At 46.9% G+C, this 13143-nt stretch overlaps 1 protein-coding gene across 3 annotated transcripts in view; it reads right to left on the bottom strand.

Annotated features, from left to right (window-relative positions):
* Positions 1-5266: 5266 nt before the first annotated feature.
* The window catches only part of GSTM4 (glutathione S-transferase mu 4), a 10229-nt gene continuing 2352 nt past the window's right edge, over positions 5267-13143 (bottom strand). For 2 of the 3 annotated variants that reach the window (XM_025038456.1, XM_006919610.3), the window contains exons 6-8: positions 12676-12771; positions 12482-12592; positions 9914-10438 (exon numbers count right to left, since the gene is read on the bottom strand). In XM_025038456.1, the coding sequence (XP_024894224.1) occupies positions 10349-10438; positions 12482-12592; positions 12676-12771 (297 nt within the window). In that variant the 3' untranslated portion in view covers positions 9914-10348. Of the gene's footprint in view, positions 8017-9913; positions 10439-12481; positions 12593-12675; positions 12772-13143 lie in introns of those variants that run through there. The other variant, XM_025038457.1, reaches the window with a different exon arrangement.

The raw sequence follows: 13143 nt of genomic DNA, 5'->3' as shown, positions 1-13143 counted from the left end.
TATAAAGTTATAAATATAGACCAATGTTATATAAAATTATAAATACAGACCAATGTTATATAAAGTTATAAATATAAATTATCCAAAAGCACCATGTTCTCTTTTACCTTCGTTCTTTTGCACTTGCTGTCCGTCTGTCTGGAATGCTCTTGCTCCAGCCACCTCGGCCTGCCGAATGCCAATTCATCTTCTAAGGTAAGCTCAGAAATTGCTACCTCTGGGAGGCCACACCTGATAACCTCTGCGGAAGTCGTTAGTGACGGTCGCCAGAGATTTCTGATTTTCTTTTGGGGAAAGTTTCACTACCTTCTTGCTTTGGCCAACTAAATGCAAGTAGAAATGACATTTTTCAGGCAGAAGCGTTAAGAGCCAGTGCCTTCACGGCCGCCACATCTGCTTCCTACGGCTGTGACGTCTCTGAGAGCAGGTGCCCAGCTGAAGCCTCCAGGAGTCCATGTCTCTGACAGACTACAAAGCACTGGGCCCCTGTTGACCAAATGGGACATGAAGCTTGAGTTAGAAATAAATGTGTATTAAGCCACTGAGATTTGGTTCATCCTGGCTGACATTCCTCCACCTCTCCAGGCTAATTTAAATGCACCTATTTTAAATCTATTCCCATGGGATTCGATTTTTACCTCAATCAAGCAGTACTTACCAACTGAATTCTAATGGCTTGCTTAAATGTCTGTCTCCACTACTAAACTGTAAGTTGACAGGTTTTTTTAATGAAGTTTATTGGGGTAACATTGGTTAATACAATTATATAATTTTCAAGTGTACATTATAATTTGACATCTGTATGGTCTATTGTATGTTTACCACTCAACGTCCAGTTTCCTTCAGCTAGTTGACTATGTTTTAAGCAAATTTTATGTTTAGTGCTTGTATAGAACCTGACACAAAGCAGGCACTCACGCAGTGCATTGATTCCCTTTGTTCTAATGATAATTGGAAGAAGAAAAGAAGTTTGCTTCAAATAAGTGCTTAATGCTCTCATGGAACTTCTTGAGATTCTTCTCTGTTCCGGTTGGGCGACAGAACACAGAAAAATGGAACGCCCTGTTCTTAAAACAGGTAGAGAGATAGAAATATTTGGAGTCATGACAGAAGTTCAAGTTCAGGGAGGGCCCAAGGACCAGCAAAGAACTATGAGGCTAGAGAGTGTTATATGATTTCGTGTTCTGGCTTGCTCCTTGCTTAGGCCAAATCGAAACAAAACATTTCTGAAAACCAATGATGATAGACTCTTTGGAGTTTTTCAAAGGAAATAATTCCAGGTGACGCACATGTAAGATTTAAATCCGGAAGAAAAGATTAAATGGATGTGTGCATGTTTGAATTTCAAGTAAGTAGGTACTATTATGTGACCCCACATGGAGACAGAGGGTCAACCTGGAGCTATTAGAAGGGAGTGTTTTCAATGGTGTGGAGGGGTGGGAATAGAACAAACAGGATCGTATTCGTTTCGTGTTAAGAAGTCCGAGGAAAATTAGAATAGGTCTGTACTTTACCTTCTGTGGTGTAATATTTCCAATTGTATTAACAGATTTTTTTTTATCTGTGACTGAAACTCTATCTGCTGCCTTCCAAAGTTATGTTTCACATGGGAAGAGAAGTAGAAGAAAGTAGAGAATTCAGGGTGGCTGTTGGGCCTTTTGGACAGGACTATGCCTTATCGAGGATTTGGGGGGTTACCCCATAAAGTGGAATCAGTTGGGATAAGCCAGATCTGATTAAGTAGAAATCAGATCTGGCTTATCCCAACAACTTACATTTACAAGAATTGTTCTGGAATTCATCAGGATTGGCACCTCTTATTCTCTGCTTCCAATTCTCGAGTTACCGTGTGGTGGTAGGCAGATCTCTGCGTGCCGGTCAGAGATAAAGGTTTCAGTCATCATGCCACAGGAGTTAGAAAAATATAGGCTAATAAAGCGGGATGCTAGTAAACCTGAAAGTGGGGTCACCAGAGGGATGGAGACAAGAGCCAGTCAACCCAGGGAGTGACTCTAGGTCGCTGCTGTCAGTAACAATAAAAGCCTTATTTTGCATCATCTCTTCTGAATCCTCTCACCAAGGAAGGGGCATTCTATAAGTATTGTGAATAAATGTAAAACGGTTTATCTGCAAATCTGAGAGCAGGCTGTTTTCTGTACATCATAGAGCTCACCCAATTTTCCTTTTTTTCACCTCCTATTCCCTTACTATTTTATATAGGGTTAATTGGGGGTCATTGACATTATGTCTTAGTCTGTCGTTTTCAAAATATCGATCTGAATGTTACCCAGAGATCCCAAACTTAGAAGTGGGTGCAGTAGTTGATGACACTTTAAGTTGCATCTGTTTGGGACAAAAGAGTGTGGATGTGTTTTTGTTTGTGCAGGGATGGTTGCATTATGTTAGGTGGGAGCCTTTTATGGTGATGGCTATCATAATAATAATGTGGAACTGCACTTATAGAAAGGTATATGTCTATGGTAGGTATGTGTCCTCTGCATCTTTGAAACATCTTATAGGCTGGGAATTTCTCATGTTAAAAGTCCCACCTCCCTAAGGCAGAAGACTGTGAGTTGACTCCCGATATCCATGTCCCCACCTTCGGTTGTCACGGAATCTTCATTTCTGTTGGGCACGTCACCTCCCAGGCAGAAGGTGTCATTTCCAATATGATTAAGTTCTAGCCAATGAGATGTAAACAGAAGTGTTATATGTTACTTCCAAGAAGTTTCCTTAAGAGGAAAGGAACAACCCCCATTCCTCTTTCTGCCTCCTGCTGTTTGGAACACAGATGTGATGGGGCTCTGGCAGCCATTCCAAACTCTGAGGTGACACAGAGAATGGAGACCACATGCTGAGGATGACGGAGCATAAAGAAGCTGAGTCATTAAGGCTACTGTGAAGCCAACATTGCCAGTTCTTAACTGTCTACCTCCAGATCGCTCCATACATGAGAAATAAGCTCCTGTCCTGTTTAAAACACTGTTAATATTTAGTCATATGCAGGAGAACTGAATCCTAATTTACTTGCTCTGCCAGCCTCCCTCATGGCTGTGGTGCGGGCCCGGGATCCAGGCTCTGTGAATTAATTGCACACAATAGTGCAAGACTTTGGTCCTGAAGAAGCAGGTCCTGAGAATTCGTTTCTGGTGAGGATAGCGGTGGAGGGATCAGGATTCTGGAGGCCAGTGGTAGTGAGACACTTGTATCCAGCGCCACATTTCAGGGTTTGTAGAAGCCTTAGTGTCTGTGCTCAGCAAAAGCTGTGGAGTGTTCTCTAGAACAAGCCCACATGTAGGGCTACCTCTTGGCTACCCAGCCTCCAAGGCCAACTCCCTGGCCCCCCCAGGGATTGCGTGTGCTACCTGACACCTCTAATAAATCATTTTCCTGTTTTAGCAATAAGGAACCACAGATGATATTCCACTCCCCTTAGGTCTCTCTTAAAATAAATATCTTTAATAACTTAGACTTTCTCTGACCTGCTTTAAACCACTAACCTAACCCCAATGTTTCTTCTGGACTGGGATTTAACATTTATTTTCACTTTTCTGGGTGTGGGAGTGACTGTAGTTGGCCACCAAAATCCATGCTTCTTTTGAAATATGGGCCTCCCCTTGTGACTAGTACAGACATACAACTGAACTTTATGAATGGAATGTGACTGATTGTGACACAAGCCACTTCTGCCTCACGAGCACAGTGAGAAGTTGCTTCCTTGGGTTTTCTCTATTTTCCTTCCCATACTCATGATATGGCCTCAGCCAAGGAGATGAGGAAGCACCCTGGGGGATGGCAGAGCCACAAGGCAGAAGGAGCCTGAGTCTCTAAGCAACTTCACGGAGCAGGGCTGCCTCCACAGCCTGGACTATTCCCTAGAGAACATGAAAAAAACACCCTTCCATTTTCTACAAGCTGCTGTTTTGGGGTCTCTATCGGCTTTACCTTTCTCTGCAATACAGTGAGAATGGAAGAGTACGAGGCAGGGAACTTGTAACTAACCATAGGTGATCACAGACCCACGCAGAAGATACCAACCCAGGCGGCCATGTTCTCAGGGTGTGTCTTGTGTTCCCATTTCAGAAGAAGATACACACTGAACGGTGTGGCCACACTGTCACAAGGCACAAAGAATCCCAAGTCTTGGAACCTCTGCTAGATCTAGCCACAATCAAGTCACCTTTTTTGCTTGCCTCAGTTTGAAGTACATACCTTTTACTATTTCTACCCTAGACTTTAAAAAGTATGTTTTTACCTCTTATAATTTTGACCACAATGTTTAGGGGAAAAATTGTTTTCATTTGCAACTGTCTTCGTTATCCCACCTTCCTCCTTTCTAAGAATTGAGTTATTTTACACACACACACACACACACACACACACACACACACACACACACAATCACCTATCACATTCAAATCCGATATTCAGGCTTTAATATAGCTATGACCCTTTAATGTGAGCTTCTAGATCAGGAGTTGGGAAACTGCAGCCATCTGTTTTTGAAGTTCTGTTGGAATAACCCTCACCCATTCATTTATGTTTGTCATGGCTGCTTTCACACCACAGTGATAGGCGAGTAGTTATGAAAGAGACCACACAGCCAAAAATATTTACTATCTAGTTCTCTAAAAAAAACATTTGCTAACATCTGTTCTATATCTGTTGCACTCTGATTTAATATTTTTATTCTCTCTGCTTATCTTTTATCATAATGTCATTCCTAATTACTATACTTTCTTTTTTCTCTTATCTTTCTGTCTTAAAGTTTAATAAGCTTTTGGCTTAACTAACTCCTATTAACTTTTACTAACTAACTCTAATAAACTTTTATTAGCTTTGCTAAACTTTCATCTTCCCAGTTTTATTTGTTTAATAAATCATTTATTTCTTAATAATCTTTAACATTATTCCTATGCTCCTTTTTTATTTAATAACTGCAAGAAGTGCACTTGCAGCCAGTGCCCACCTGGACAAATGCCCTACAAGACTCTTTCTCCAAATCTTCTGCTATGAGCTAAGTCTCAAGGCTGTGCCTGAACAAGGCCCAGTGCCACTATCCAGACACTGTTTGAAGAACCTGCTCATCAGATGGCTATCTGATGAATCCTGCACCTTTGCAGGTGTCATAACATAAAATGCCCACACCACCTCCTGACCACACAGACTGGTTACCCTTTGGCCCAACACCCTAGGCCTGACGGAGGCAGGTTAAGTTATTCAAAGAGCAGTTAGAATCTATTAAATACTCATTCTCCCAGCCCTGCACATTTAAAATCTCCTGAGCTTTATTCATGATCTCCAATAGCTGTGATAGAATTTGCCTGAGTGTCACCTAGAGATAGTTCAAATTTCCAGAGTTTATCGACTAAGGGTTTGGGCGGTAAAATGGTGAGACATGGATTCTCTCCTCGATGAATTTGCGATCGAGCTGGAGCGGGAAATAAGTGAAGCGACAACTGTGCTACGTGGGACAGGCTGACTGAGATTCGCTGAGAGCACAGGGAAAGGGCATCCACGGCAGGAAATGCTGCTGAGAAAGGGTGACAGCGGGTGGTCTCTCAGGCCCCACTCTCAGTGGACCGCCTTCCCTACCACCCGAGAGCCCCCTGAGCCATGTCAGAGTGCTGCGAGCTCAAAGGCGGGGTCCCATAAATGCTGGATTAAGGAGGGACCAAGGCCCCCTCTTCTCTAGAGACCCCATACTGAGGCACAAGGTACATGAAGGAGAGACAGAAATGAGCAAGAAACTTTATGATCAACATGTCCCCTTCCCTGCCACCAAATACACAGACACCACCACCGCTACCACCACCACCATTACCCAGACCCTGCGTACTACGGAAGAGAAAATGGACACCCCAATATCCAACACACTTTACCTGAGTCCAGTATCCAAAACGGAAGAAAAAGATAAGTAGGTGTGATTACGACTTTACTGGAGATCAGGGAGGACTGGTCAAGGACCATGATGGGGAAGTAGGGCCTGCACACCAGGCCAGTGTTGGTCTTCGGGACAGTGCTAGGAGCCCAGGGCTGAGCTCTACAGGCCAGGGGTCCAGTCAGACTCCTCAAAGCAGAGCAACCACTGAATGGAAGGTTGGCCTGGTTGGCTTCATTGCCAGAGGGTTAACGTGGTGGGGTAGGAATACCACTGAAGAAAGGTGAGAAACTGCGCTTTAGAGGGCCCAGATGGAAAGAGGGTTGGGAGGACAGTCAGGGGGCCCAAAATAAATCTGGTGAGTGAAGAGAAGGGAGTGAGAAGAAGAAGGAAGCAAGACAGCTGCTTCTAGGGGTACAAGGAGCTCCATCTGCTCTCCAGGCTCGTAGTACTTCCTCCTCCTAAATCATGGCTGTACAAGGACCTATTTGTTGCCCCACACTGCAATCTTAAGAAACAGAGGACCTGGGAAGAAATCGCTGGACTGCATGTAGGCAGAGATCTTCCTCTGGCTCTGAAGGAAGAAAAAGAAGTCTCGACCTCAGGGTATCCTGCCCCACTGGGGATCTCGCAAGGATATGTAGGCAATGCACTTGGGAGCCAAGTCCAAATCACAAAAAGTACAAGACTCCTCTCCCTTTACCCCCAGACATCTCTCTGGGGACGTCTTTGGGGAAATGCCTGCTCAGTACGGGGCCCTTTTCTCACTGGGTTGTATTTTTGGATATATCATTTATTGTGCAGGAAGGACAATGTCAGAATGGAGACCTCACTCAGAAAACTGGGGTGCTGTAGAGATTTCAGATCCTGGGTAACCTATAATTGGAGAAAGTATTAGGGCAAATGAGGACCTGAGCACAGAGAGTAGGAAAGAAAAGAGGAAGAAAAAAAAGACTGTAGGTTCTGGGGGTTCAAGGTATCTGGCTGTGTGGACTCAGATAAACAAGCACAAAACGGGGTGCTCGCTCCCTTCTCCGGGCCCTATTTGCCCATGGCCATCTTTGTATACAAAGGAGTTGAGAAGAAGCGACTGGACTTCATGTAGGCAGAGATCTTCTCCAGGCCCTGACGGCAGAAAAAGAAGGCCAGACCTCAGGGCCTGCTGCCCCACGGGGGATCCCGCAGCCCCACTCCAGGCACACGAGTCCAAGACCCTGGTGTGTACCCTAATCGATTAGCTGTATGGTCTACAAGGTGAAGCTAAGTCCAGAACCAGCCCCTTTGCAGAGGCCGAGAATCAAGGTGCAGCCCCAGATGTCCTGCCAGCCAGCGAGATGTCTCTGACACTGACAGAGTGACCTAGAGCATGGTGGTCACAGACAGAACGCGAGGGAGTGGAGCAGGGCTGTCCTCTGAGGGGCCAGAAGCCAGTACTGCTGCAGAAGGTAGCCAGAGGGTGGAGGGTTGGCCGGTAGGACCCTGGAGGACACTCACAGGACCAGCCAGTATGGGCCCTGTTGACCCTCTGCTGTCAAGGTCCACGATTCCAGCCCTGACCCTGGCTCCTGACTTATGTGTGCTTTGGCATATGAGAGGGTGGCTCACATGGCCTTTGATGTCCCTCTGTGACCTGTGACCTGTGGTACAGCCACAAGAACATGTCTTACCTGCCAGCTTTTCTCTTTGAAGGCACAGGACTGTTTCGAAACTCGGGAACTACGGACGACATAGTGTGGCCTGTGGTTACTTTCCTTTTTTAAAGGACATTACAAAGTGTAGCAGATATGTGAAAACAGATGAGTGGAACTTTAAAAAACAAACAGCCTTACAGAGTGAGAGGGCGACTCCAGCTAGCGGGAAGGAGACCAGAGCACCCACTCCCCTGGTGACCAGAGAGCAGAAAGAGCTGTCTGCAGAGAGGACCCAGAAACCGTTTCCCACGGGGGCTGTTGCTGCAACCGCCAAGCTGCAGATCAGGGACGAGATGATGAGAGCTGGGCAGAGAACAAGGGCAGGTGGGCTGGGCAGCCTGGTCCTTGTGGTACACGGACAGTATCACTCTGGCTGTCAGACAGCGGGACCCCTCATGCTCCTGCACATCGTTCCACAGCCAGCATCACTGAGCCCTGTCTCTCCTATGGGGAGAGACAGACAACAAAGAACGTGCAAATAATATAATACGTGAGACAACGTACAAGTAGACACTGCACGTAGATAAAGTGCCCAAATCTTGAAGTGTGCGATTCCACTGCTTTTTACATAGGAATGCTCTCGTGGAATCACCTCCCAGATCAGAACAGAGAACATTTCCAGCACAGCACAAGGTCCCTTCAGTGAGCAACCCCACACACAAAGTCACCATGTGGCTGACCTCGATCACCTAAGATTCTTTTTGCCTGTGGACTTTCGTGTAAATAGAATTGCATGGTCTGTACTCTGTGTCTGCATCCTTCTGGCCAACACCGTGTCCATAAGTCATGTTGTTGCACATAGTGGTAGCACATTTTTTGTTGATGTAGTATATTCACTGTAGTATAGTATTCCACCATATGAATAATGAAATCACATTTATAAACCACACTTTGTCTGCCCACTCTTTCATTGGTAGACATTTGGATAGTTGCCGGTTACTGGCTATTTCACATAAAGCTACCTGAACGTTACTGTAACAAGTCCTTCTGGGAGGCATTAAGCACTCCTCCGCGTTGGTATAGAATAAGGGGTGGGATTCCAGGGGCGTAGGGTACGTTTAGTTCTAGTAGATGTTGCTGGTATTCCAAAATGCTTATCCCACCAGCAATGAATGACTGTTCCAGTGACTCCAAAATTCAACCATGATTGTCTATCCTATTAATTTTAGCCTATGTGGGAATGTAGTAAGATCTAACTTGTTCATAACTTCTCCAATATCTAATGATGCCGGGTACCTTTTCATATGCTTATTGGCCATTTGGAAATTATTTTTGGGGAAATGCCTGCTCAATACTGGGCCTTTTTCAATGCGTTGTGTTTTTGGATATATCGTTTTTGGATAAGAGCCCTTGTTGATCTGTAGCATTTTCTCCCAGCTGAGCCTTGCCTGAATAGCAGAACCACAACACACCAACTATTTATGGCGGTGCGATTTGGAAACCCCTGACCTACTGGACACTTCCTCTTAAGCAGCCCACTCAACGCGCAGTTAAAAATCACCTCCAGAGGAACCTACGCTGCTGCAGGAAGTGACTGGTGAATGGGGGTGGAGGGGTCCGGCCTTAGAAAGCTCATGACAGGATGTGACGGAGAACAGCGGTCCCTCGGTCCCCACATAGACTTGGACTTGGATACCTCAGAATTGCAAGAAGAACATAAAAGTTTCTTAAGTTTAAAAAACAGGCCATCCGCAAAGGGATTCAAGTCAGGATGGCATCACCTTTCTCATTGGCAATGTTGAATTCTGGAAGTGAATTCCAGCAGAGGTCTTCATCCTACAATTCCGTACCCGACTAAAATATTCATTCAGTGCACACTAGAATAGACATTTTCAGATATGCAAGGACTAAAGACATTTTATCACGAGTACCAAGGAAAAAGAGACAACCGAGACACAAGGTCCTAAATGACAGTTGTGCAGCAAGCCTAGAGGGAGCCTTGAAGACTTTTGGGAAAAGAATAGAGATGAGATCCTAGAGACCTTACGGATGTGATAAAGCCAGACAATGTAGAATGAAAAAAGAACCCTGGTTCTCTCCACTGGGGATTCCCGTCACCCTGGACACTACTCACAGAACTGCATCATGAGCCCCCAGTAATGGAGGATGAATGAATGAGATCGAGGCCCAGATAGAGGCCTCCCATCTACAGGGAGGCTGGTGAGAGGCTTCCCGCTCTAAGGGTGTCAGAAGTGGGACAAGAAGTCTCTGTACGCCTCACTTCCACGCGGGATGTCCAAGCACCAAGCCACTGCCAGCATCACCTGTCAGGCCCTTGGAAGCAGCAGGGCCAGTTGGAAAGTTCAGGTGTCCAGGAAGGAATAAGACAACACACAGCAGGTGAACTTAAAGCTTTACTGGGGATCAAGCAGGGCTGGGCATGGATGACGCTGGGTGAGCAGGGCCTGCACACCAGGCTAATACTGGACTTCAGGGCAGTGCTGGGAGCTCAGATGAGCTCTAGGGGCCAGGGGTCTGGTCGGGATGCTTGAACCAGAGCAACCACTGAAAGGAAGGTCAGTTCATTTGGCTTTAGTGCAGGAAGGACAATGTTAGGGTGGAGACGTCACTGAGCAAACTGCGTGCTATAGAGCTTTCGGACCCTCAGTAAAATGGGATTTGAGAGAGTAAAGGGACAAAATAGGTCTGGGAGGAAGTAGGAAAGTAAACGGAGAAAAGAACAAGACAGCTCGTTCTGGGGTTCAGCGACATCACACTGTTCTCCAAGGCCCAGCACAGTAATGGCTTCTCACTCCTGTGAGAAACTGCACAGGCCCTACTTGTTGCCCCACACTGCAATCTTTGTATACAAAGGACTTGGGATGAAACGACTGGACTTCATGTAGGCGGAGATCTTCTCCAGGCCCTGAGGGTAGAAAAAGAAGACCAGACCTCAGGGCCTGCTGCCTCACTGGGGATCCCGCAGCCCCACTCCAGGCACACGAGTCCAGGACTCTGGAAGCCTTCCTTGTGAGGGCAAGTATTGGGGCACATGACAGGCATCCTGGGGTCCCCAGCTCTGAAAGGCAGTGCTTCCAATTTCCTGTAACTGCTGTGATATCGCAGTACGAGCAACCACATATGAGACTCCACACTGATCTCGGTGCTTTAGATCCAGTGCAGATCTTGATACAGGTTTGGAACCTCCGCACGACTCTCTACGAGATGGTTTCTACTGTCACCATCTACAGAAGGGAAACTGAGGCATCCGGAGCTGAAACACCCTCCTCGGGCACACACAGCGATCAGTGGGAGGGCTGGCAGGACACTGGCTCTCACGCTCTCTCTCACATTCTGTGCCCCTGCTGCTGCACTCCCACACTCCTTCCTTGCACAAGAGGCCTTGATCCTCTCAGCTGGTAGTTTCCTTTTGCAGAGGGAGGCTCCTGGCTTCCCAGGGTTTATCTACACAGTAACCCCAGGCAGAACAAAGCGGCTCTGAATGTGCCTGTGCAGTTTGCAGAAGAGGCCAGACCTCACCAGTGACTCAGCAAATCCAGCATGGAAGCTGATAGGAGGATGTGCAGCAGGAAAGCCAGGCCAGGCCGGACCCTAAATACTCCAATTAAAGGAGAAAGTCCAATTGCTTGGCCTGATACCTGAGCCTAATCTCACTGGACTCCAATCTACTTCATCCCTATTCCTGCTCTAGCCACTTAGGCCTATGACACTCAAGTGTGTGTTTGCACTTTACTCCCAAGATAGAGAGTACCCAGCAAACTCTACAGGATTCAAAGATCCCAGGACTGCCTGTACCAAAGGCCCGGCCCTAACAGGCCAGAGACTGTAGCCCACAGCTATCCTCCATTGCTCTCTGCCAGACAGCCATCCCAAGACCAATCAGCCTGAACCAGAACCAGAGCTGATGAGAACTAGCTGATAAAACAGATCTCCTGATGGGGAGTGCGTAAAGGAAAGAGATTTAGACTGAACACCCGTTGGACTAATGCATCCAACTCCCAAATCTATAAAAGTCAGACTATGCCGCCTCCTGCATTGACTAAGGGGACCAATGATGAGCTGAGAGAAGAAGTCCAGGCCCTGCATCTCCAGCAGCTGGGTGGCAGCACTCCGCCAAAGAGCCTGCGACCCAGTCCCCAACTGCGCTGAGCCCCAGGAGGGCAGGCTCCAGGGCTGGGTCACCTTTGCATCCCCTCTGTGCCTGACACGTGCCTCATACGAGGGAAAGGGAATATCAGTGAACACAACTTAAAATAAATGACTACCCACCTCTGAGACAGCACCTCAGGTAACTGGAGGAAAAGGAAGAGAGGCAGGGAAGAAAAGTGCCCGTCACAGAAGACGTCAAGTAAAACCCTTTCCCGGGGCACCCTCATAAGTACACACACCACAGAACCGACACCCCAAAATCTCAGTACTGACTGCCAAAGGGATCACAAAGGCAAAGCTGTCTGGTGGTCAAGAGTTGATATTTTCAACATTTTGGTACTTATATCAATCATACTGTGTCTCAACTCTACTAACACCGCTATATAAAATCTCATGAACATTCGGCTTCATCCACACTGCCCTGAGCTGTGAAACCCAGGCTGGAGAAGCACCTGAGCTTTTCCTGTCAGTGCAGCAAAGGGGAGCCACTACTGCTGCCCGCAGAAGCCAACGCTGACTGGGAGCCCAGCACAGCCTCTACTGGCTCTGTGACCTTGAGTGAATGACTTATTTTCGGTCTCATTTCCTTACCTGTAAAATGGAGATAATATATCTCCTACCATGTTGTAAAGATTACAGTTGGCACAAGATATGTAAGATGCTGAGCACCGACCCTGGCATATAGCAAGTCCTCAATGAATGCTACTTATCCTTCATTTTCACTCCAATAGTATGAAAGCATCAAAGAAAAGAGAGAAGACAAAAGAGATCTAAATAGTAAGAAGATCAGTGGAATCACCTCTAAGCGGACCACAAAGTCCTTCAGGTTTGGGAACGCGTCCAGGTACTTGGGCTCAAATATACGGTGCAGGTCTAGGATGTCATAAGCCAGGAAATCCACATAGGTGGGCTGCAGAGAGGCAGAGAGTGAATGGGTGCCAACCTTGAACCTGGGGAAATGTCAACTCCCCCACCCCGCAGGCTCCCCCTTACCTTGTCCGCTGCAAACCAAGACCTCTTCCCCAGAAACTGTGAGAAGAGCTTCATCTTTTCGGGGAGTGCCTTCAAGTACTCAGGCTTCAGTTTCTCCTGAGGCACAAAATGGCTGTCACCACCCTCAGACACAGGCTCCCTGAGCAGAGAGGCCGGCCTCCCAGGGCTGTTCTTGATTGCCAGGTGCCATCGATGAGCAGCTATATCCCCCCAAAGTGTACCTGGGTTGGTGACCAGGCTACAACTTAATCAGACCTGCATTCATTAGATTCCCACTGGGTACCGCCTCCCATCAGTGAGAAGGAACGGGAAAGCACAGAGAAGTTCCACATTGTCCTGAACCTGGCACCACGCATCTCAAAACACTCTGCTCTGAGTCAGACCCAGGAGTGTTGTGAGACCCTGGCAGAGCCCTGGACTCAGACACGAGGCAGAATCAAAGAAGCAAAGAACAAAAGGACCTAGGGA

This window comes from Pteropus alecto, unplaced genomic scaffold, assembly GCF_000325575.1.
Source record: "Pteropus alecto unplaced genomic scaffold, ASM32557v1 scaffold106, whole genome shotgun sequence".
NCBI classification, from domain to species: domain Eukaryota; kingdom Metazoa; phylum Chordata; class Mammalia; order Chiroptera; family Pteropodidae; genus Pteropus; species Pteropus alecto.
Note: the sequence above shows the minus strand (reverse complement) of the source record. Positions and strands in the feature narration are given on the sequence as shown.